This window comes from Cucumis melo, chromosome 5, assembly GCF_025177605.1.
Source record: "Cucumis melo cultivar AY chromosome 5, USDA_Cmelo_AY_1.0, whole genome shotgun sequence".
In the NCBI taxonomy this organism is placed as follows: domain Eukaryota; kingdom Viridiplantae; phylum Streptophyta; class Magnoliopsida; order Cucurbitales; family Cucurbitaceae; genus Cucumis; species Cucumis melo.
Window position 1 is genome coordinate 1,942,871 of NC_066861.1, and position 24,254 is coordinate 1,967,124.

At 36.0% G+C, this 24,254-nt stretch overlaps 3 protein-coding genes across 5 annotated transcripts; all 3 read left to right on the forward strand.

The window, feature by feature from the left end:
* The first annotated feature begins 1,661 nt into the window (after positions 1 to 1,661).
* Positions 1,662 to 7,517, forward strand: LOC103491413 (protein phosphatase 2C 70). Of its 3 annotated transcripts, XM_051085137.1 has the most exons (14): positions 1,665 to 1,919; positions 2,413 to 2,539; positions 2,936 to 3,128; positions 3,229 to 3,414; positions 3,516 to 3,691; positions 3,826 to 3,984; positions 4,359 to 4,502; positions 4,583 to 4,644; positions 5,251 to 5,386; positions 5,806 to 5,900; positions 6,203 to 6,318; positions 6,406 to 6,535; positions 7,132 to 7,186; positions 7,290 to 7,517. In XM_051085137.1, the coding sequence occupies exons 2-14, from the start codon at positions 2,477 to 2,479 to the stop codon at positions 7,446 to 7,448; spliced, it is 1,674 nt and encodes a 557-aa protein (XP_050941094.1). In that variant the 5' UTR covers positions 1,665 to 1,919; positions 2,413 to 2,476; the 3' UTR covers positions 7,449 to 7,517. The 3 variants fall into 3 exon arrangements, with proteins under 3 accessions (XP_008449570.1, XP_050941093.1, XP_050941094.1); XM_008451348.3 differs by lacking the exon at positions 2,413 to 2,539 and having other exon boundaries at positions 1,662 to 1,919; XM_051085136.1 differs by lacking the exon at positions 2,413 to 2,539 and having other exon boundaries at positions 1,664 to 1,919; positions 2,936 to 3,122.
* Positions 7,518 to 8,620: 1,103 nt separating this feature from the next.
* LOC103491412 (probable ATP-dependent DNA helicase CHR12) lies at positions 8,621 to 16,027 on the forward strand. Its single transcript, XM_008451345.3, has 12 exons — positions 8,621 to 9,039; positions 9,286 to 9,442; positions 9,633 to 9,697; positions 9,957 to 10,145; positions 10,730 to 10,879; positions 11,357 to 11,752; positions 12,291 to 12,550; positions 12,744 to 12,959; positions 13,418 to 13,625; positions 13,707 to 13,854; positions 14,072 to 14,677; positions 14,933 to 16,027. The coding sequence occupies exons 1-12, from the start codon at positions 8,857 to 8,859 to the stop codon at positions 15,637 to 15,639; spliced, it is 3,285 nt and encodes a 1,094-aa protein (XP_008449567.1). The 5' UTR covers positions 8,621 to 8,856; the 3' UTR covers positions 15,640 to 16,027.
* A 1,622-nt stretch (positions 16,028 to 17,649) lies between these two features.
* Positions 17,650 to 21,928, forward strand: LOC103491411 (putative leucine-rich repeat receptor-like serine/threonine-protein kinase At2g14440). Its single transcript, XM_008451344.3, has 9 exons — positions 17,650 to 17,836; positions 17,909 to 18,452; positions 18,720 to 19,186; positions 19,651 to 19,786; positions 19,873 to 19,944; positions 20,022 to 20,090; positions 20,475 to 20,546; positions 21,454 to 21,525; positions 21,614 to 21,928. The coding sequence occupies exons 1-9, from the start codon at positions 17,665 to 17,667 to the stop codon at positions 21,657 to 21,659; spliced, it is 1,650 nt and encodes a 549-aa protein (XP_008449566.3). The 5' UTR covers positions 17,650 to 17,664; the 3' UTR covers positions 21,660 to 21,928.
* The last annotated feature ends 2,326 nt before the right edge of the window (positions 21,929 to 24,254 follow it).

Below are 24,254 nucleotides of genomic sequence, written 5' to 3' on the forward strand. Positions count from 1 at the left end.
TTTTTTTTTAATTTGAATTTGTTTTTAAAAATATGGGTAAAGAAATATCAAAATATTTAGAAATAGAGAAATTTAATACTTAATTATCAAAAACTGAAAACTAAAAACTAAATAGTTATCCAATAAGATCTGAATAATCGTATTTTTTTATCTGACGGTTCATATTAGAGTGTTTTTATTTTGTAAGTTTAATTTTTACTCAACTCTTATATTCGAATTTTTTTACTCAACTCTTATATTCGAATTTATTGAATTCTGATTTGTCTAAATGTACTTTTTTTTTTTAATTGTTTTGCTACTTTATAGCATACCACGTATTTTTGTAAGGATGTTAGAGGGTAAACTGAGAGAATAAAATCGCAAACAAATTTGTGTGTTCGGATATTTTTTAAAGTACAAACGGGATTAAGATTTTCAATATGAGACCTATTGATACTCAAATACATACAAATGTCAATTTAGTCGAATTTTTTATGATGATATTTGAAATTCTAGTACGAGATCTTTTGAATCCAAGATGTCTTGCATGCTTCTATTTTTCCTTATTTATTTATTTTTTTCGTGGTGAATTAGTAAAAACAACGTGACCGTTTTGTTTGTTTGTTGGTGGTTATTCATTTAGGTGTTTAATATATGGTTGTTACTAGAAAATATAATTCAACTTTTGAATTTTTCGCATTAAATTTAAATATTACTTTTGCTTCAAAGAAACTTTTGAAATACGGTAAAGATCTAATAAATGCAAAATTCAAAGTTTAAACAAGTATACAACTTGAGAGAAACCTCGAATCATAATTTTGAAAAAAAATATCAAATAAAAGAAGATAAGAGGTTAAAATATAATTATTGAATTTTATATTTGAAAAAAAAATTATTCAATTATAATTCCTAACTTCACCGTCTTTCAAATTTTAGACTTGAGTTCAAGGTGCTAATTTATAATTGTTTTTTTTCTTCCATCATTTTTCACTACAATTTTTTAAAATATAGTAATATTTGATGTTTTCTATAGCTGTCATTTAACCAATTGAAAAATTAACCCTAAAAGATTAAATTTAAAATTCATTGAATGGACTAAACCCGAACATTAAAAGAATGAGACAATCGAAATTGAACAAAATTTAAATTAATATATAAAAAATCACATGTTTGGTTTCCCTTAAGTTTATCTTTTCTAATTGCTTCGCTCCTTAACAAACATAAAGATCGTGCATTTGATTCTCACCTAAAGTTATAATCTAATTTTTTTTAGAGGGAGAAAAACAATATTTTGTTTTTCTTACAACAAAAGAAAAAGAAGGAAGATTTAATGAAAGTAGATGAGTTTGGTTGTAAAAGATGCACGTGATAATTATTTAAAACAAATTATTTACAAACAATATTTTTTTTTTTCTAAATTTAAAAACTGCCAACTACAAAAGTTATTAAAAAAAATCCAATTTTATTTTGGAATTTGCCAATATTTATTAAAAAAAGATGAGAACCATATTAGGAAAAATAGAAAAACAAAAAAAAAAAAAATCCTTACGAATTAAAGGATTAAATCATAATAAATTTGAAAGTTTGGAGTAAAAAATGATATTTAGGAAAGTTAAGGATTAGAAGGGGAAAAAGATTAGAAGTTAAAAAGGGAGTAAAATGAAAATAATTTTTATTTGCTAAAAAGCAAGAAATGGGAAAATGTTTGATGATTTAGAGAGGGATGTGGGAGTTGCGACCATTTCAAAGCGACCTTCTCGCGAAAACCCCAGGGCCAGCCAAATCTGTTTCCTCACAGGGGAGAGAGAGCGATGACGATGGCGATACCTGGGAACATTGTCGTTCTTCTTCTCCTTATGTTGCTTCTCATCCTCCTTCTCCTCCTCATTGCCTGTAAACCATGGCGTTTCTTTTCATATTCCCGTTCTCGCACCATCAAGGTCCTTTTTTTTTTTTTTTTGTTTCTCTTTTTCTTACTCTCCTTTTATTTCTATACATTTCTGCATTATTTATGTAATGCTGCCGATTGATTGCTGATACGTTGTAGAATTTGAATTGGAATGATATGAATTCTTATACTGTGTTTGGAATTTTTGGATTTTTTTTTCAGTTGGGTTGTGAGTTGTGATGCGATCAAGCAATTGGGGTTTAGTTGGATGGTTCTTGTACTTTTATTTTTGGATTGATTTGTTTATTTCCCGTGATGGGTTGGATTTTGAATTGATGGGTGTTGATTGTTTGGTTCGATTTTTTTTTTCTTCATCTGTGGGGATTGGTTTTGTTATTGTATGTCTCCTGGAATTTTCTTTTGTGGGGTGATATTCATCTGGAAATGCTGGAGTGAATAATTGGAATCTATCAGGTGAAAATAAGTAATTGTTCTTCTGTTCTGTCGTGTATAGCTAACGGTTTCGTGTATGTGGCTTTTCTCAGGGAGCTCCTTCATTGGCTTCCTAATAGCTGGATTCAGCTCCTTTGAGATTCTGCTCTCTAAAAGATGTTTTTTTTTTCCAAAAAAAAACTTTCGTCACCCTCATCCGCCTGTCTGCCTCCAACCGATGTAATGTTAATTGATGACAAAATGTTTCGAGTCTTGATTGACTTGTTTTATTCTTGTTGTTTGGCGTTTATGAGGCGAGATATTAATTTTGAATTTCTTAAAAGATTAAAAAGAAAAAAGAAGAAGAAGCACTTTATAGTCAAGCTTTCAAAAATTGGTAAAAGATATTAGCTTCCAGTATAGCGATTGAAATCTTTTGCTATTTGATTATTTTATTTTATTTTTTCAATTTCTGAAAAGTAGAATACCCGGTGATCTCTTTATCTTCTTTATCATTATTTTTTTAAATGATAAGAATTGATGCAATGCGATCATGTATTTTTAGTTATACGATATATGAGGCTACCATCTTCGTAATTTTCTTTACATGGCGCTACCTCCCATGTTTTCTTTCAGGTTCCTGACCTTGACCTTGAGAGACCCCTTGTCTCTGATGCTGCGGATGTCACTCAAAACCAATTCAGTGAGCTTCCCAGAGATTATGATCTGGAGGGTGCACTTCAAACTGATGGACATTTTCGGTCCCCAAGATTACAAGGACTGATTCATAAACAAAGACTGCCACCTTCATCTCCCCATTCAAGTCAGGGTAATTAACTCTGCTGTGTCAATTTCCCTCAAGTATCTTTCTCACTATGTATGGTTTATTAATTCTTCATTTTATTGGTTGGTTTGTTCATTCCTTTCAGGTGATAGATTGGTTCAAGATGTAGTTCCCAATCCTTTAGAAGTTATTTCAGTTGGTCAAACTCTTAAACGTACTTACTTTGCAAACCCAATTCCAAACCAGATTCCTGAAGTTCAAAAGCATGCAAAACTGAGTCCGGGAAGTGAGCAACTCCACGAAATTGCAAGTCAAGACATCTCACATGGAAGTAATTTCTCATCTCATTCGTTTATTCAGTGAGGCTATTATCAAATGTAATGTATGCGAGTATGTAAAACATACCTTCATATCTTTCTGTTAGAAGTGCAGGAAGTTACCTCACTTTGGAGGTCACCTCCGGTCCTTCTCGTGGAGTTCGTTATTCAATACATTCTGAAAACACATCGAAGCTCCCATTGACGCTTGGAAGAGTACCTCATAGTGATTTACAGCTGAAAGATTCAGAAGTCTCAGGGAAGCACGCCTTGATAAAATGGAATCTAAATGTAAGCATTGCTATAGTGGTTCATCACCTGATTACAATTTACATTTATGTTTGTTTTACTTGTGTGTTGTTCTTTCTTCCTTTTCTTTTCTTCTTTTTATTTTTTTATTAAAGTATTAATTTGTATATATGCAGAGTATGAAATGGGAGCTTGTGGACTTGGGCAGCTTAAATGGGACCCTATTAAATTCTCAACCAATCAACAATCCTGATTCTGGAAGTAGACATTGGGGTGAACCAGTTGAGCTTGCGAGTGGAGATGTTATAACTCTTGGTACAACCTCCAAAGTGTATGTAAGTTGACTTACCCCTGTATTTGTTATTCATATAGTAATTTCTCATTATAGTAGTAACCATCCTGTGCTGGCTTAATAGTGGCCAGTGGGATTAGAGAACTGTTCGGTCGTATTTTTTTAGTAGTCATGGGCTGTAACTCGTAACTGTGAAGCCTCCTATATGATATTTAAAATCTCAAGTTTCTCTAACACCAAATGTTGTAGAGTTAAGCAGTTGTCATGTGGCCTTAGTTGAGATGCACATAGGAGGGGAACACAACCCAGGTTATAAAAGGAAAATGCCATTATTGTAGTACATGGAACTATCTGTTTCTATCACAATGCTGAAGAGAATAATATTTTTTAATATTTTATATTTTACCACTTTGACAGGTTCATATTACAGCTCAGATTGAGAACCATATTCCCTTTGGAGTTGGTTTGGCTTCAGATCCAATGGCTTTACGTCGAGGTGGAAAGAAGCTTGCCATGGAAGATGTTTGCTATTATCAATGGCCTCTTGCTGGGGTTGATCAGGTTTTAGTGCTGGCAATTTATGTTTTTTATTTTTAATGCATACCAAAATGGCTTAACTTACATGAACATTTATCTGGCAGTTTGGACTCTTTGGTATCTGTGATGGACATAGTGGAGTAGCGGCTGCCAAATCTGCTAGCGAGTTAGTATCTGCTTTCAACTTCAGCATTGTTGCTTATAATTATTCCTTTCGTAATAAATCTAAAAGAAACCTGAGTATATTTAAGATCAAAATACCACAAATCAGAGGAGACTTTATAGAATCTTCAGTTAGCTGTTCATGATATAGTCTTAGATAGAAAACTTAGTGAACTTATAAAAAACTGTTCTCAGAACGGTTCTGCCAAGGGTGCATTATATGGAAATGAAATTGACGAGTCACAAAAGTACCTGTAAAGTTTTCTGGAACTTGAGTTTGGGTATACTATGTAGATTGTATGGCATCATACTTTCTGTCCTGTTCGACTTTGACGTGAGAATATGTGCATTCAAATATTTGAGGACTTTTTGGTTTGATTGTGTAGCCCCTTTTTGTAGTTAATGTTGGGCTCCCTCTTATCCTTTGTTTAGTTTGGGTCCTTTGTTTACCACCCTTGCATTCCTTTCATTATTTCTCAATGATAGGTCGGTTTCATACAAATACACACACACACAATTAAAAACCTGTAGTTTCCTGTTTTTCCATCACTGGAGTAGTGTAGTGGCTTTTACTTTCTACTGTACTAATTGTGAATATTTCTATTTTTAGAATGCTTCCGGAGAAAGTTGCCACAATTCTATCCGATCCACTAAAAAGGGAGAGGGTAGTATCTCTTCATGATGCTTCAGATGTTCTTAGAGAAGCATTTTCTCAGACTGAAGCTTGTATGAATCACTATTACGAGGTTTCTTCACTTTCCCTTGATCAATTATTTTTGGAATCATGGAACATTCATGTGTACTTTGTTTTAAGTTCTTTGTTCTTTTCCAAAAAATTGTTTATCAATTGAGGCATGGCATAGGTTGCATAGACACTGCAGCAGTGGTTTTTTTCAAGAAATTTTCTACCTGTATACGACAGAAATTCATCATTCAAACTATGCTATATTAAAAACAAACTTGTGTTATAAAATGAGTTTATATTTATTTGAGAAGTGCAAATTTTATGAATGATATATATGTTTATTTGTTAGGTATAGAGACTCTCTCTGTATATGCGAAGGGTTTATTTATTTTATTATTATTAACTTTGTTAGTATTGTTGTTGGGAACAATTGTTTTAGACTTTATTATTAATGGTTCTGACTAATTTCTCTCTTTCCAGGGTTGTACTGCCACGGTGCTTTTAGTATGGGCTGATAGTGATGAAAATTACTTTGTGCAATGTGCGAATGTTGGGGACTCTGCTTGTGTTCTGAAGTATGTGTTTGCACTTTTATTTGTTTTCATGTATTGAGTGACAAGATTGATGTGCATTATCGAATCAGGAGGGAGCCATGTTTATACCACAGGAAAAAAGAACAACAATGGACACTTCATGAGCACTCTATACTCTAACACGCAGGGGAATTAAAAACAATAATAAAAAAAATAGAAAAGAGTGAGAAATGAGGACATGTCATAGTTACTCTTACTTGAAACCATTTTAAGTTTGTTTCTGTTGTGAGGTAGAAATTGATGTCTTCTTCTTCTTTGTCTTTCTCTCTCTCTTTTTCTTTCAGTGTTCATGGGAAGCAGATGAAGATGACAGAAGATCACAGAATAACTAGCTATTCAGAAAGACTTCGAATAGAACAAGCAGGAGAACCATTGAAAGATGGAGAGACACGTTTGTGTGGTAACGAAAAAAATGTCCTTCACACTATCAAATAGTTATTTTTTTTAATGTTATCCATGTTGGTCACACCTTGCCTGCCTGCCTCAGGCTTGAACCTTGCAAGGATGCTTGGTGACAAGTTTCTTAAACAACAAGACCCTCGTTTCAGTTCAGAACCTTATATAAGTGAAGTTGTCCATGTAGATCAAGGAAGCAAAGCTTTTGCAGTGATGGCAAGGTGATTTTACTTCTGATCAATAGAGATCCTTTCTTCTGTTATAGTAAATAGTAAATGCCATGACAAAAAATTGGGGGTTGGGGAACTGAATGAATCCATGCTGGGCTTTTATTCCATTAAATTATAAGTTTAGTCTTTACATTTTCAATTAAAATTAATTGTTCTACTCGATACAAAACTGAGTTGACGAGACTCTTAACTTTCAATTTTATATCTAGTAGTTATGTTTTAAAAGATGTTGAATAGGTCAATGATCTTAGGTGCAATTGATAATTTAAGGACTCATTTGACACAAAATTTTGAAAGTTGAAATTGGATACTTTTTAAGTTCAAGGACCAAATGAACACAAACTTGAATCTTCTTTGACTTGTTAGACACATTTTCATGTTTATGGATCAAATACACAATAAGCTCTTGGAAGTTGAGCAACTAAACTGGTAATGTCACTTCTCGTACACATTTAAAACTTTACATCGAGGGAAAGGAGAAGTGGCAATAGGAAAAGGATGGAAATAACTACGAGAACTGTTCAATTCCATAATTTTTTGCCCTGATAAAGTTGGAAAATTGACTTATGATTCTTCATTAATCACAGTGATGGCTTTTGGGATGTGATCGGCGTGAAGAAGGCAATTCAGCTGGCCATTCAGGTGCCGACTTTTTTTTTTTCTCTCTCTCTCCTTATTTTTTCATTTGCTTTTGGAGAATCTATGTTTCAACTGGAGAAGTGATTATGAATTGTTGCTGCTGTAGGCTAGGGAAAGATACTCGTCAAGTGCCGAAAATTCAGCCGAAAAGGTTGCGAATTTTTTGTTGGGGGAGGCTAGAACACTGCGTACAAAAGATAATACATCCATAATTTTCTTAGATTTTGAGGTTTCTAATAGAATCACTTGTAAAGTTGAACCATAATAAATTATGTATTACAACGAAATGTTATAGCATCATTTTACTTAGTAATGATTATTATCTTTTGCCTAATCTACTCAGTTCTTTAAAGAAAAACCCAATTGGGAATACCCCCTTCCCAAAATCATTCACATCTTAATTTTCATTTTGTGATCTTAGAAAGTGAATATGAATTTGTCACTTTTCATTTCAAAGCTTTGTGGTTTTACGTCAACAAAAGTTGAAAGTTGTGAATTAAGATAACTCAATTCTTTATATTTTCTCAAATCTAACTCAATTTTTTAAATAAAATTTGATTTTGTTTTTATTTCTAAATCTAAATAGTATAGTGCACTTAAGATTCATCTGAAAAATCATAATTGTAAGTTTATTGAAAATTTTAAAAGTATGTAATTGTGAAAACGAAAAATTAGGATCCAAAAATTATGAAGAATTTTTTAAATGAAAAATTGGTAGAGAATCAAATTTGAAGAAAAAAATTGGATAATGAGTAGAATTTAGCTGTTAATAATGCTCAAGATTAGATCGATAAAGCTAAAAAGTAGAATTTTTACGTAGGTCTTAGTGGCCGATTTTGAGCACGATCGATTGAGAAAAAACTACAAACGTGACATCCCCATCTCCAAATAAATCAAATTCGAAGTATTAACGTAGATAACACATTTTAAAAAACTACAAATATAATAAATTTCATCGCTAATAGATTTGCATGGTTTAATAGTGATAGACCACCAACTATATAGTCTATCGTTAATAGACTTTGTAATAATTGTTGTTCATAAAATTGGTACTCCATTACAATTACTCTTTTAAGAAAATAAAAACTTGAAAAAGATTATTTCTAACAAATTTTCGAAAAAAGATCCTTGAATTAAGTTGAATAATGTCATTCTTTTAAACGTTTTAATACGGTGGTGATTGATGTTTCATAATTATTTAAAAACTATTTTTTAAAAAGAAAAATATAGAAAGATTATAGTAAAAAACCATTACATACTAAAAAATCAAATATAGAGAGTAATCCGAATGTTTTGAAAATAAAATAAAAAATAAAGAAGAAGAAGAAGAAGAAAAATAAAAAATTGGAAGGGCAGTATGGACATTTGAAGTAGCGGGAAGAGGTATGTTTGGTTACGGAAGATAAAAAAGCAAAGAAGAGGAATAAGGGCAAGGGGAGGCTCCTCCGGCATTAGCAAAGCAAACGCACAAAGAAAATACAGAAACATATTGAGAAGAGAATTTGAGAATTCAATTTACGCGCGAGCGACTCACCGGATTTCTTATTTTTATTTAATTTCCTCTATTTTGCTTTCTTCTCAATTTTAATTAGCCGTCAAAATATAAGTAAAATAAATAAACCCCCCCTTCTTCTTCTTCTTCTTCTTCTTCTTCTTCTTCCTCCTCTCCCGCCATGAATTTGGCCCATCTCGACACCGACCTCTCTTCCCTCGACCATCTTCATTCCACTAGGTCCCTCATCTCTGCTCTCAATTTACTCTCCCGTAATCTCCCCCTTCCTCCCGACCTCCTTGAAGCTGTTTCTTCCATTTATTCCGCTCCTCAACACCAGGATCCCACTCCTCTCAATCACTCGGTACTCATTCTCCATCCTTCTTCCTTTAGGGTTTCCTCCACTTCTCTTCATTCGTTTTTTTCTACATGTTTTTTCTGTGTTGCCTCAATTTAAGCAGGATGCTGATTCATAGATCTTGTGGTTCAACTAATGTTATGAATTTATAGTGAATTTAGGTCGTTCTGGTGCTCATTTAGATAGAGGTTTTACGCTTTATATGTTACTGTTGTCTGAGTTGTGTGTTGCAATGTTTTGTATCTCGTTTAGGAGGAGGTTGATGATTCTGTTCAAGAAGATCTATTGACTGACCTTGGAGATGCTTTGGCAAAGCAACGTTCGAATTTTGTGTCTGGTTCTCGGTTGGAACGGTCGAGAGAAGAGCGGTATCGAGGTTGTGTACGACGGCGGTTGAGTGATTTAGAAGGTGATTCAATTAATTTGAGATGTTATGGAAAAACTTTGAATAGAAGAAAGTACTACATTATGTGTTGTGCTTCTGCATTGTTATTGGTTTTGAATTATACTACATTATGTCTTTATTCATTTGCAGTTGGTTAAGGGTGTATTAAATGGTTCATTATTTGTTACTTATTCGTTTACTTATATTGAACCAGAGTTACCTTCAAGTAGAGGGGAAGAATTACAGACAAAGTGCTTGCTTGAACTGTGTGGATTAAAGGTAATCTTGCTCTAGAATATGTTATTCACATTTGATTTGACTGTTTATAAAATGTTCATTAATCTTCACTTATTATTATTATTACTATTATTTTGTAAACAACTATCAAAATTTTGTTTAAATATTAAAAAAGAATGTTACTACATTGATTGTTATTTGTTCCATAGTTTGAGTATTGATATTCTGTTGATGATGATAAATTGGTGTGCATTTACACAATTCTGTTTGGTACTGATTGATTACAGTCATTTCATGGCAGTTATTAGATTTGCAAAAAAAGGTACGATCTGCTGTGAGTTCAGAGTACTGGCTTCAAGCAACTTGTGCATATCCAGACAAACAATTATATGACTGGGGCATGATGCGACTGCATCGTCCGCCATATGGTGTAGGAGATGCTTTTGCCGTGGAAGCTGATGATCAATTGCGGAAGAAGCGGGATGCCGAGGTTATTTTTCGCTGATTACCAATTCTGTTTTCCTTTCACACATCTCTGAATATTTGACCCCATGCACTGTGTGAAATATATTTATCATATTATTAGATTGTTATTTGAACAGTTACTCTACTGGTTTTTGGCTATTAAAAGCCGATTAAAAGGGCATATCCAACTTTTGGCTGGAAAGGAATTATAAACTCTAGTTCATAAGTTCTTTAGAAGGGACCTAAAATTTAGGACATTACTCGGTATAGGGCTTCTTTAAATAATGCCAACCTGAGGAACTTCTGCAGCCCCATGTCCTTGGGTTGATGCCTTTTTCCATGACCTTTCTGTATTTGTTCTTAGGAAATATCACTTCATATCCACCTCAAAAAAAAGAAAAAGAAAAAAAAGAAAAATCCAACAAGTGCTCTTGCAAAATTTGAGGATTATGAGAAACCGTTAGCTCAAGAACTTTCATAATGGATTATGAGAAACCATTTTGAAAAATGTATGATTATGCTTTTGTGTTAGAAAAAGGAAAAATATATATATTCTCCTGGGCTTTGCTTGTTGTATATTATTAAAATAGCATAAACCTGTTTTTGCAGAGGACATCAAGGTTAGAAGAGGAGGAGAAGAACCAAATTGAGACTAGGAAAAGAAAATTTTTTACCGAGATATTGAATGCCGTACGTGAATTCCATTTACAAATTCAAGCTTCTATAAAACGTCGAAAACAGAGAAATGATGGAATTCAGGTATTGCCTCATAAAATTCTTTCCTTATCTAAATTTTGATTTTGCAAAGAGAAGATTTTTCTATTAGGGACCGTGCTTTAATTTTTGATACAAGTAGGCTGCTGTAGATTTTACTTGAGGGTTAGTTATGGCTGGCAGATAGTAAGGGGTTAGGACTATGAACTGAACTTGTAGGGTAGTTAAATGGAGTGCTTATCATCGGTAGATGTATTAAGCTGAGTAGAAGGCAGGATGTATATTGTAGAGAAGGCAGGCCAAACCTCATAATTGCTTGAAAATTTTGTAACGCCTCTTTTTTGTTTAACTAATACTTCAGTTCTAGTTCTACCGGTGTCACAGTTATGCGAGCTAGGAATACTGTTCTCTTTCTTGGAGTGAACATAAATTGTTAATGATTTAGAAAAATTGTTAGGACGACTATAATCTTTCAATTACCGTGCACCTTGAAAAATGATCCATCACATGATATTTGGACAGGCATGGCATGGAAGACAAAGACAACGAGCTACCAGAGCAGAAAAACTTAGGTTCCAAGCACTAAAGGCGGATGATCAAGAAGCTTATATGAGATTGGTTAAGGAGAGCAAGAATGAACGATTAACAACACTTCTTGAAGAAACAAATAAACTACTTGTTAACTTGGGTGCTGCCGTTCAAAGACAGAAAGATTCTAAACTTGCTGATGGCATCGAGACCTTGGATGAATCTGATGTTGATTTAACCGAGTTGGATTCTTCAAAGAATGCAACCCCTCAAGATCTATTAATAGATGAAGATCTAGATGCCATTGATTCTGATAGAAACGATGAAAATGGTGATTTGCTTGAAGGACAGCGACAATATAACTCTGCCATTCATTCAATTCAAGAAAAGGTACCTAAGAAATTCATATGATTGCATTGGGTTTTAACTTATATGGTTAATCCATTTCTCTGGTCTATAATCCACGTGTTAAACTGTGGAAGTGGAAGTCAGGATTTAGTGAACACTTGAAATCCTATTAAGAAGTTCATTTTCTGAATGTAAAGTGTATGTCAGTAGAAAATATTCTGATCATTTAGGAAAATTCAATTCAGGAAAAGTATACATAAGTAGACTGGTCAAGCAATACTATGCACATTTTGATAACGTATAAGATATTTCCAACTTCCTCAGACATTACCCCTGGGGATACCAAAAGCATTGCAGAACTTTCCGTACTCTGTTTTATATTTTCTTGTCTCTCTTTTACATCATCTATTTGTTTGTTGGTAACTTGGTATGCTATTTTGAATTGATTTCAGCATTCTTTTTCAATGCACGTTTGCAAAGAGTTCAACAGAACTTAGAATCAAGTAACCATAATTCTGCATGTCACTCAACTGTTAAAACTTTGTATAATTGAAATCTGACTAATAATTTGATTCTACAGGTCACTGAGCAGCCTTCCATGCTACAAGGAGGAGAATTGAGGCCCTATCAAATAGAAGGACTTCAGTGGATGCTTTCATTATTCAATAACAATTTAAATGGAATATTGGCTGATGAAATGGGACTGGGAAAAACGATACAAACAATCTCCCTGATTGCTTACCTCATGGAGTACAAGGATGTGACTGGACCTCACTTAATAGTTGCTCCCAAGGCAGTACTGCCGAACTGGATTCATGAATTCACAACATGGGCCCCAAGGTACAGAAGAAAATATTTTACACGCACTTCCCTTACACATGCTTTTCATTCTCTTGGCTGTACATATCTGTCTATATAGCTTGTTAAATATACAGTATTCAGATTGGAATGAAAAATTTTAGTCCTAGAGGTGTACATATCCATGAACGCGGTCACATTGCATTCATTCTTGTTTTCTTTGTTTCTTGTCCAGTATTGCTGCAGTTCTTTATGACGGACGTCAGGAGGAGAGAAAAGCTATAAAGGAGGAGCTATTGAGTGAAGGAAAATTTTGTGTGTTGATCACACATTATGATCTCATTATGAGAGACAAATCATTTTTGAAGAAAATACACTGGTATTATATGATTGTTGATGAAGGCCATCGGTTGAAAAATCGTGACTGTGCTCTTGCACAGACACTTGCAGGGTATGATACTAATACCAAAGATGCTGTTTTTTCCTCATAATATCAAATACTATTTCTTATCCAAGCTTGAAATATCTTAGGTGGCGGTTGGCCCTTCAAGGTGGGTTGGGTTGGGTGGGTAGAAAACCCAACCAATAATTAAAGAGGGTTGTTATTCAACCAACCCATTTTTCATCTTGTTATTCACGTCAACTCTTCCAGTTACTCCTCTCTAGTAATAATTATCAACTCAACTCAGCTTTGGGCACCAAAGCCCCCTTAGTAACATATTTTGGGGTCTCTTTCTCTTTTACTGAATTACACTTTTTCCAGAAAAGCGTGTTCAGTTAGCTCTTTTTAAACTGTAGCAGATAGTTTTTTCAAAACCATGCCTTAATTTTCCTACAAATCTTTATCCTTTATAGTTTATAATGTAGAATTCAAAGTTATATAGACTTGAAACATTTCCTTGTTTGCAGCTACCAGATCAAACGTAGGCTTCTCTTAACTGGTACACCTATCCAGAACAGTTTGCAGGAACTATGGTCCCTGCTTAATTTTCTCCTGCCGCATATATTTAATTCTGTCCAGAACTTCCAGGAGTGGTTTAATGCACCATTTGCTGATCGGAGTGATGTTACTCTGACAGATGAAGAAGAGCTATTGATCATTCGCCGTCTGCATCATGTGAGCATTGTCTATTCGCTTTTCACTATGTTTGAGTTAATTTTTCGTTTTTGTCTGCCTTTCTAATATATTTCTCTTTAGGTTATTAGGCCATTCATATTGAGGAGGAAAAAGGATGAGGTGGAAAAGTATCTACCTGAAAAGTCACAAGTCATACTAAAATGTGATATGTCAGCATGGCAGAAAGTATACTATCAACAAGTCACTTCTGTTGGCAGAGTTGACACTGGTATGCTGTATATGCATAGTTTGGGAATTTCGTCTATTTTTCTATTCCACTGTGTTGCATTGCAAACAATTTCGTCTAAATTCCCATTATCCCTCTTTTGACGCTATATATTTTGGTTTAAATATCTTTGCTGTCCTTTTGAACTTTTATACCTTCTTTGATTGAAGTTTTTGCTCGTCTTTTTACTGCTTTAATTAATAACTATTTGCTTCGGCAGGCTCTGGCAAATCCAAGTCCCTACAAAATTTAACGATGCAGCTGAGGAAGTGTTGTAATCATCCATATCTTTTTATTTTGGGAGATTATAATATTTGGCGCAAGGAGGAGATCATCAGAGCTTCTGGGAAATTTGAACTACTGGATCGTTTACTCCCAAAGCTACATAGAGCTGGGCATAGAGTCTTGCTTTTCTCACAAATGACTCGTCTTATGGACATCCTTGAAATTTATCTTAAGCTACACGAGTTTAGATACCTGCGACTTGATGGTTCAACAAAAACCGAAGAAAGAGGGGCTTTAGTGAAGCAATTTAATGCTCCAGACTCCCCATTCTTCATGTTTCTCTTGAGCACTCGGGCTGGTGGTCTAGGTCTGAACTTACAAACTGCGGACACTGTTATTATCTTTGACAGTGATTGGAATCCTCAAATGGACCAGCAGGCAGAGGATCGAGCACATCGTATTGGACAAAAGAAGGAAGTAAGGGTATTTGTCCTGGTTAGTGTTGGATCAGTTGAAGAGGTTATCCTGGAACGTGCAAAACAGAAGATGGGGATTGATGCCAAGGTTATCCAGGCTGGACTTTTCAACACAACTTCAACAGGTTTGTTATTTTTTAAAGTCTAATTACCTGTGATGCCATTTTTATTCAAAACTAGTGATTGAATCCTTTATTTTGTTTCCCTTTTGTTTTGTACTTGAGAGGTTTGCGACCTTTATATGTCAAGCAGAAAATTGAATAATTACATTTTCAATACATATGTGAAGCCATTTTGATGGTTTTTTTACACTGCCCTCGTCCTTTTTATTTTTTTGCTTTTTCCATTCACTCATTTCTGCCTCCATTTGTTTATTCCAGCTCAAGACCGAAGAGAGATGTTAGAGGAAATTATGCGCAGAGGAACTAGCGCACTTGGCACTGATGTGCCGAGCGAGAGAGAAATCAATCGCCTGGCAGCTCGATCAGATGAAGAATTTTGGCTGTTTGAGAAAATGGATGAAGAAAGAAGACAGAAGGAGAAATATAGATCTCGTTTGATGGAAGAACACGAGGTACCTGAGTGGGTATACTCAGTACCTGAGGGTAATGAAGAGAAGAACAAGGCTTCAGAAAATTTCGGCATCGCCGGAAAACGAAAAAGAAAGGAGGTGATTTATGCTGATACACTGAGTGATTTGCAGTGGATGAAGGCTGTGGAAAATGGAGAAATTCCAAGCCTTTCAACGAAAGGAAATAGAAGAGAGACTCCCTCACGTGAAGGCAGTGCATCAACCAGCAATGTTACCAGCACAAGGGCAGAGGATAAGCTGATAGAATTTGACGACAACGTGCCAGTAATGAGTGAGGGAACGAGTGACGATAATTCTGGTTTAGAAGCAACCCCCAAGAGACAAAAGTTTGAAGGAGTAAGCAGTCAAAAACACGAATTCCTCGCCGAGTCGGGAAGCGAATGGAGTCGATGTGTAATAACATGGAAAACACATAAAAAGAAGCGGTCGAGCTATGTCCAAGGTTCTTCAGATTCTAGACATAACTCCAATGGTAGAGGAAACGGATGGGCGTGATTAGAGATTCAAAAACATCGAGGGAGATACGATAAATAGTAAAAGAGTGCCACCGTTAACTTCAGCATCACTACCGAGTTCAGCTCAGCAATTGATACTCCATAGATGAACTTCAGCTTTACACATTTTTATCAGCTGATTGAAGAACAAGAAATGAATGACGTATTCTCCTTTTAAAGCGACAATGGCCAATTCTCAAGAGCTCTTCCTCATCCATTCAATGTTTGTATAATTTCTCATATTTGCTTCGTATAGCAATGTAGGTGTAGACATATTTATATACATATTTCTCCTTGTCCACTGTTCTCTAATTAATATAAAGCCTCCTCAATTAAATGTAGGCTTTGACCTGAAAATGCTTAGAAAATCTTCCCATTTTTCACACCAATTATTATTTTTCTTTTATATGTTTGTTTGTTGAAATTGAATTGCAATTATGTTGTTGCCTTAATGATTTCTTTGAAATTTCCTAGATCCCACTAGTCAGAGACCTCCGTGAGCTCAAGTCAAAGCCATCAACATTAAAAGCTACACATTGGCCTTTTGCCTTTTGTGTCCATCTGCCAATCATTATCTGGTGACGGCTCCTTAACTAATATTTATTACAAGGATAAAGATCATTTTGATATTTCATTTCTTGGATTCCCAGTTTTATATGGTTATTTTTGTCTTTCAACTCAACTTTGATCCCATTGTATATTCATATTAATGCGCTAACTTGAGTACTCATGCTACATAGTCACACAAGTCAGTTTAATCATTAGTGAGTAAATATTAAGTGATAATAATAGCAATGAGGATTCTACTTGATAATTATTTCATTCCTAATCCTTCTTTATTTTTTAAAATTAAACTTATAAATATACCTCTCTATCTATCTAGAATATTGAAAACTAAATAAAAAAAGATAACATATATTTTCTTTTTTGTTTTTATTTCCGAATTTGAAGGGGAAAAAAAAAGGCAGGACTTTTTGTTTTGTAAAACGGAAACTAAAACTAAGAACCCTATTTTTAGTACATTTTTTTTAACTTTGTTATTCTTAATAAAGTCGAGAATATAATTTAAAGGTCTTTAATGAGTATCCATTAAAATAGGTGTTCTAAGTCAAAATATAGTAAGCAAGGTTCCAAATAAATCAAAATTAGCAATTAATGATTGAAAATAGAAAGAAAAGAAGAAAAAAGAAACTAAATTATATTTATTAAATAAATTTAGGATTAAAATATCATTTAGATCTATGTGTGTTTGTACTTTCAAATGTTGAACTTTAATCCTTGTATTTTTAATAAATCTTAAAATTAATCGTTCAAAGTTAATTTGTATTGAAATCGATTAAACAATCGTAATAATTTTCATGCGAAGATATGGAAAATATTTATAATAAAGATGCTAATAAAATGTAATTGAAAATTTAATAATTTAAATTAAAGAATTAACCAAACGAATAAAATAAAATGATATTTTAATGTAAATTTAAAATAAAATAAATATTTTCTGAAAATTTAATTGTGATTTAATGCATATCATTTTTGTACAGAGCCACCCAGCGTGTGAAAATGACCCAAAAACGGTGACTACTCATTCAAACAAAGATTCTAACCTGCACTCAAACAAGTCAAAAAAAAAATACTAACATGCGCATAATTGATTCTTTTGTCAACCAGAGGGATCAACGGCTGATCGTGGGAGCCAGTCAGACATTAACAACTCCACCAGCTACCGGACCTACAGGTAACACTATTTTGTTTCTTTTTTAGAAAAATACAAATATTAAAAAGATGGTTCTTTTCTTTTCTTTTTTTTCTTTTTTGAAGAGATCAAGTAATGTAAACTCATCATTTTGAGAATATATATTTTCTGTATTGGAAATGTTGTACCCAATTTAACCTAACTTTATTATTATTTTCATATTAATTGATAAGACTTTAAGAAAAGGGTAATTTAGTCAATAAAAAAAAGTAAGAAGAATAAAATAATAACCGCCATATCTGACCTGGCCCAAGATTTCCCGCGTTTGATAAAATGGATACTCAACTAATTCCTTCCTCTTCCCCAACTCCACCCTTCCAAATACTCCAATTCCTTTCTTCCATCTCTCAATTTCTCTCTCCCATGGCGCCCAATCCCATTTCTCCATTCTTCTTCTTCTTCCTCTCCTTCCTCTCCTTCTTCCCTTCTTCTCATTCCCTTAGTGGTAAGTCTAACCCCATTTTCATCCCTCATTTCCACTGATCCCTTTCTTCTCACTTTCCTTCTCTCTTTTCAGGCTATTTCATCGATTGCGGCTCCACTTCCGCCACCACACACGACGGACGCACCTGGCAACCCGACTCCGCATTCGTCTTCAGTGGTATCAACAAGAACATCACCGACCCCGTTCTTGACCCTACGCTTTCCACTGTCCGCTCTTTTCCTAGGGCTCTTAATCGCAAATTCTGCTATGTTGTTGGACCTGTGTTTCGTACTCGGAGGTATATGGTTAGAACCACCTACTACTATGGTGGAGTTAACGGCCTTCATTCCCCGCCGGTTTTTGATCAGATTGTTGATGGGACTGTTTGGAGCGTGGTTAATACTACCGACGATTATGATATGGGACTGACGTCGTATTATGAAGGGGTTTTCGAAGCTAAGGGGAAGTCTATTAGTGTGTGCATTGGTTCTAATACGTATACGGATTCTGACCCTTTTATTTCTGCTTTGGAGGTTGTGTTGTTGGGGCAATCTCTTTATAATACTACGGATTTTGTTAACTATGGCTTGCGTTTGGTTGCTAGGCACAATTTTGGATACTCTGGTTCCAACTTAAGGTATGAATTTGATCTAATTATGAGCTTCTTTGACGTTTTCGTGCTATGGAGATTGAATTGAACTGAATTTTAATCCCTTGTTCTCAAAGCTAGATGCCTTGATATATTTATTGTCCTTTGTGTCTTATTTCTGGAATTACCTTTCTTTTCAAGTTTTTGAAGTTTGCGTTGATGATTTCTAGCTAGAATGTTTGTAACTTGTGTCTGAATCTGACGTGATGAATTTGATTAAACTTGATTTCTGTAATTGCTTTTTGGAATTGGTAGGTACCCTGATGACCAATTTGATCGGTTCTGGCAACCATTTGGGAGTAACAATTTGAACGTAACCAATAGAACTGTATCTGCCTCTGGTATATGGAATCTCCCTCCATCTAAGATATTTGAGACAGAGCTTAGGACTGATAAGCTGGAACCGTTGGAGTTGAACTGGCCTCTTATTTCTCTTCCAGAAGCAAATTTCACATATTACATTGCTCTCTACTTTGCTAATGACCATCCTTCATCGTCAGATAACTCAAGGGTGTTTAGCATAAGTCTGAATGGCATAACCTATTACCATGATCTAAATGCTACTTCGGCAGGTCATGTTGTTTTTGCAAGCCGATGGCCTCTTCATGGTCCAACAAAGATAACCTTGACTCCCTCCCCTCAGTCAAAACTTGGCCCATTGATCAATGGTGGAGAACTTTTTCATGTTGTGCCCCTTGAAGCAAGAACTCTCGTAAGAGATGGTATGTAACCTTTTTGTTTAGTGTTTGTTTCCTACACACATACGCACGATATGTGCCAACCATCTTTAATGGAAGCATATTGGTATGTATCTACACTAGTTTTTTCATGATGTTAGTAAAAGGGGAGTTCAACTTAAGCTTAATCATGTATGCTTTTTCTGGTCATTTTCTTGGTTCAATCATGTAATAAGAATGGGGTTTGTCAATTCCGAAGGAAATAAATTTACAATTATTAAAGCATGGGAAAATGAAGGAAGGGGAAATGGTTGAGATTTTATTTTTGCTAGATATTGTCTGTTGGTTCATTTCATTCATGATTTATCATATGCGATTAAGTGTATTCGGCAATATTTGTGCGATTGTTTTCCATTGCTAATCAGTTTGGTGACATAATTTGCTGTTCTCTTGAGGTTTATTTTGGCTAATTGTAACCATCATAATATTGACTGGTTTTCTGATCACAGTTATCAATCTGGAGAGAGTGAAAAGGAGTCTGAAAAATCCCCCAACTGATTGGATTGGTGATCCATGCTTCCCCGAACAGTATCGGTGGACAGGAATTACTTGTTCTGCAGGCTCTCGTATTCGTGTGATTACCTTGTGAGTTTGGACTCTTTGTCACCTTTAAATTTTACATTTCATATTCAATTCATGTTAACAAACTGATTCCCTTTCCCTTATTTCAGAAACCTCACGAGTATGGACCTTTCAGGATCCTTATCGCCTAGCATTGCCAATCTTACTGCATTGTCTGGAATGTTAGTATTACACTAGAACTTTAAGGTTGATGGATTTGTAATGAAGGTTTCTAATTTCCATTTCTTTCCTTTTGCAGCTGGCTTGGAAACAACAGTTTGTCTGGACCTATTCCAGATCTCAGTACTCTGAAGTTGTTGGAAAAAGTGTATGTTCTGGATTTACCTTATTATTCCATTTCTAATTGGACGCCTGTATTGGATTGAAAATTTGCATATGAAAACATATCATCAGGCATCAGCAATAGCATTGAAGTGTTGACATGGTTGCACATCTGGAAAAAAGTTTTCTTTCCTCCTTTTCTTTTGTCTGTGGTTTGACAAGGGGGCTATAATATTCTATTTTATCACTATCAGTTCTTAGTATATAATGGACATTACCTGCCTTGAAGATATTTGATCGAGTTGGTTCCCTGAATATAGTGTTCGACACTTACCAATTTTGTTCGTGGATTCATCTTGTTAACCTTCTTTTAGCTCTTCTTTTTGAACTTATGTCAAAATTATTGAGTTTGTGTTTTCTTTCTGTGAAGGCATTTGGAAGATAATAATTTCAGTGGAGAGATTCCATCGTCACTTGGAAATCTGCCTCGCTTGCAGGAATTGTAAGTTTACTTGTATGACTTTGTTGCCGAATGATTCCATGCTGTCCCCTGGCTCAGGAAATTCTTTAAAAGTTATGTGCATCTGACAAATTATGTATCCTAAAATTGTTAGTCTCTGTGTGAGTTTGCCGTTCTGCTGCAAACTTGTTGGTGTATAATTTTCATGCTTCTAACTGCACTGCCATTGCATAGTTGTTTTATTCATAAGTTAGGTAATGTTATGACTTAAGCATGAGCTTCTTCTTTTTGGGTTGAACAGGAAATTTATATCCATAGAGTGGGGATAATTTGCTGAATGTGTTTCAGATTGTTTAGAACATAGTTAATTTGTTTGGTTATTACACTTTGATGAAGACGTGTAAACAATGCTTGTAACTTCGTAGATACTGGCATTGTTTGATGATAAGAAGCTATACACTAGCAAAAGAAAAAGAAACTTTGTAGATACAACATTGTGTTCGAGAGGCAAAATGATAAGGCGCTAAAGTAACTAATTCTTGTAAAGTTAAAGATGGATACAAAAATTACAAACCATAACCATAGCATCGTTTATTTTAATTTTCAAAATATTCATTTATTCATCTTGTTCTTTCTAGAGGACCACCCATCTTCTGGTTTAGTTGTTTTTCTCACCTTGTCTTGATCCTCTAAATATATCATGCAATTTGATCAACACTCTCATCTCTGCAAGTTTTGTAGGATTTTTACTTTTTCTCTCTTCTTCTGATCATCTTATGTCTTTATTCTACTTATGCCTAAATAAGTTCCTGAGTTTTTGGAAATTTTAGTGCAACTTTTGATGACTTCATGACTTGTTAGAACATTTATAATTTTTTTTAATTAAATGGTTAGTTTAACAGCAACTAATTAGTTCTTGTTTATTTGGCTTGATTTCCTTCTGTTCTAGATTCTTATACAATAATAATCTGACTGGTGAAGTTCCTCAAAGTCTTACGAATAATGAAAGACTGGATCTTAGGTACCCATTAACTGCCCAGAAACTTTTACATTAAATTTTACCAGGTTTTCATTTTTTTTTCCCTAACTTTTGTAATTTGGTTTATCAGGATTTTTCCAGGAAATCATCTATTGGGGCCGCCACCTCCTTCTTAGCAAATTTCTTTTGTTTTTTTGTTTTTTTGTTTTTTTTGTTTTGGTTTTTCCCTTCTCCTGAAAGGTAATTGTAAAGCTAATTGTTTGCTCATGTATAGCAGTTTTAGGGAAAGAACAGTTAAACATTTTTCCCTGTAAGTTCTTCAAGGAAACTGGCCTACCCATTACCCTGCAATTGTGGAATAGAAATTTGTGCGATAACCTTCTTTGTTGTAAACTGTACGAGTTTCCAAACCCGGATGGTCCAAGTGACTTTATTCTTTGATTTATTGTCCACGTTCAATCAGCTCGTGTACTCACAGACCGAGATTACTATTATCCTATTCCTTAATTGTGTGCAAATTATTGCCCATGTATAATTGTTGTTAATAATATATAATTTTGGGCTTGATAAAGACTTGTCAGCTTTGCTATATTTCCTGTATTATGAAGTGGTTCTGTTCCTCCCAGTGAATACCCTCCCCTTGGTCGTTTAATTTAGTGTGTCTGTTGTAGCTGATCCACTCTGTTTGCTATTACAGTCAAACCGGGCTTAGCTGTATCAGTCTGCTTCTGTAACGACCCAACTCCTTATGCTGAATCGAAGTCATCACTAAATATAGAACAAGTGGTTTAAGTCTAAAAATTTTATTAAAAAGCATACGGTTCGAGAAATTCATTTATAAAAACATAAACAAGGTAGTCATGCAAAAATGTAAAAACGTTCTGAAATCCTACTCGGGCCCTATCTACATAAAAGATAGTGAAAAATAAAAAGTACTCAAACTCAAATGCTAAAATCTGAACTAAGAAATAAGCGGAAGCGGTAGTCCCTATGGCCCTCCTCGGTCTCACTTCGGGTCGCTCGCCAGCTTGCCCTTGCCCTTGCCTCGTCCTCTACCTGAAAACATAAAATGGAGAGAATGAGTATAAAATACTCAGTAAGGGACCCACTACTAGTCCCACTAGGTGCCTGTTAACTTCCTGTTAGAGTCCTGATAACTGGTACCCAATCTCTGGCACGTTCCCGAACACGTGCAATCATGCGCTCCCGTAGGAACGTAACTCTGGTCTTCGGTGCCCGGGGACACCTAGGACAGTCGGGATGCGAGGACCCCGTCGAGTCACTCGAGTCATGTCTATATCATGCTAGACTGGCGTCCCGTCGGACCACACAGTCCTCGATAGGTGGTGATCCCGAAGGACACCCATGCAGGTACGACTCTAACAGAATCAAGCTAACAGGTACCCTAATTGCAGTATACATACACATGGCATCAGCATATAACATGTCACACAAATCATTTCTACACTCTCCGTCCCGACATTCGTCGTAACCAAAATAGATCTCGCCACACATAACAGGCTATAGCACAACTATATCGTCATTGCCTCATACTAACATTTATTTCAGGCATCATAGCTGTCAATTTCTCAATATGCAACATAGGGCATACACAGTCTCATACTTCAAACATGAAACTAGTAGTAGAATCTCTTACCTGGAGATCTACTTGTCGAGTCCTAACGGCGAGGCAGTACGCTTTCCAAGCGACGAAGTCCTAACTGTTTAATGAGTCAAAATTGTAAATAGGTCGCCAACGACTAACGGTTCGAGACTCAATTGAAATAGCTTACCCTAGAAGGAGGTTGCAGTGCTCGAGCCCCTACTGAAGAAATCCCGCGCTGCAGTAATTTCTTGGTCCAAGACGTCCCTTGAGGAAAATAATTTAATTTAGATCCAAATTAATTTAACTAACGTCCGAGCATGGAGTCTTACCGGAAAGACCACAATAATTAATTAGCTTACCAAAATATAGGTGGATGGAGCCAATTTAGTCCTGGCGGCTCGGCTGGAAGAAGACAGGACCGGCTCGGCTTGGGCAGACGCGGCTCGGCTCGGTACAGGGATTTCGCGTGCGGCTCGGCTTGCAACAGGGGGAGACGCGGCTCGGCTTGCAACAGGGGAGACGCGGCTCGGCTACACAAAAGCGCGCGGCGCGGCTTCACACGCGGGCGCGGCTCACGCACGGGTGCACGCGGGCGCGGGTCGGGTTTCCGGAAGGTGGCGCGCGTCGGTTCGGGTCGCGGGGCGGGTCTTCGGTCGGACCCTTGCGCGCGAGGCTTCGGCTTCCGGATTTCGGGCGGCGCGGCGGCTGTTGGTGGTCCGGCTACCGCGGCTTCGCTCGGCGACGGCTACCGACTGGCGTTTCGGCTGCGCTTGCGTCGGATCGAAGCGGCGCGACTCGGCTGGCTGACGGGTTGGCTGCGGACGCGCGGAGGCGGCTTCGACTCGGCTTCGGCGTACGAGAGACGGCTGCTCCGACGGACGCTCGGCTGCGCAGATCGGCTTGGACGATTCTCCTGGCGCGGCTGGAAGCTCGGCGACGGCTCGGTTGCGATTGCGGCTCGGCTGCGCTGCTGAACAGAGAAGGATGCTTGGCGGCTCGGGTTCGCGGCGGCGGCGGCGGCGGCGGCGTGCGGCGGCGTGCGGCGGCTAGGGTTTCAATAGGAAAATTTTTTCCCCCTTTTTCTTTCTTTGAAAAATTTTCCTCTTCCTCTTTACGCACGAGTCCCAAGGCCTCTTTTTAAAAGAAATAAAAATAATAAAAGAAA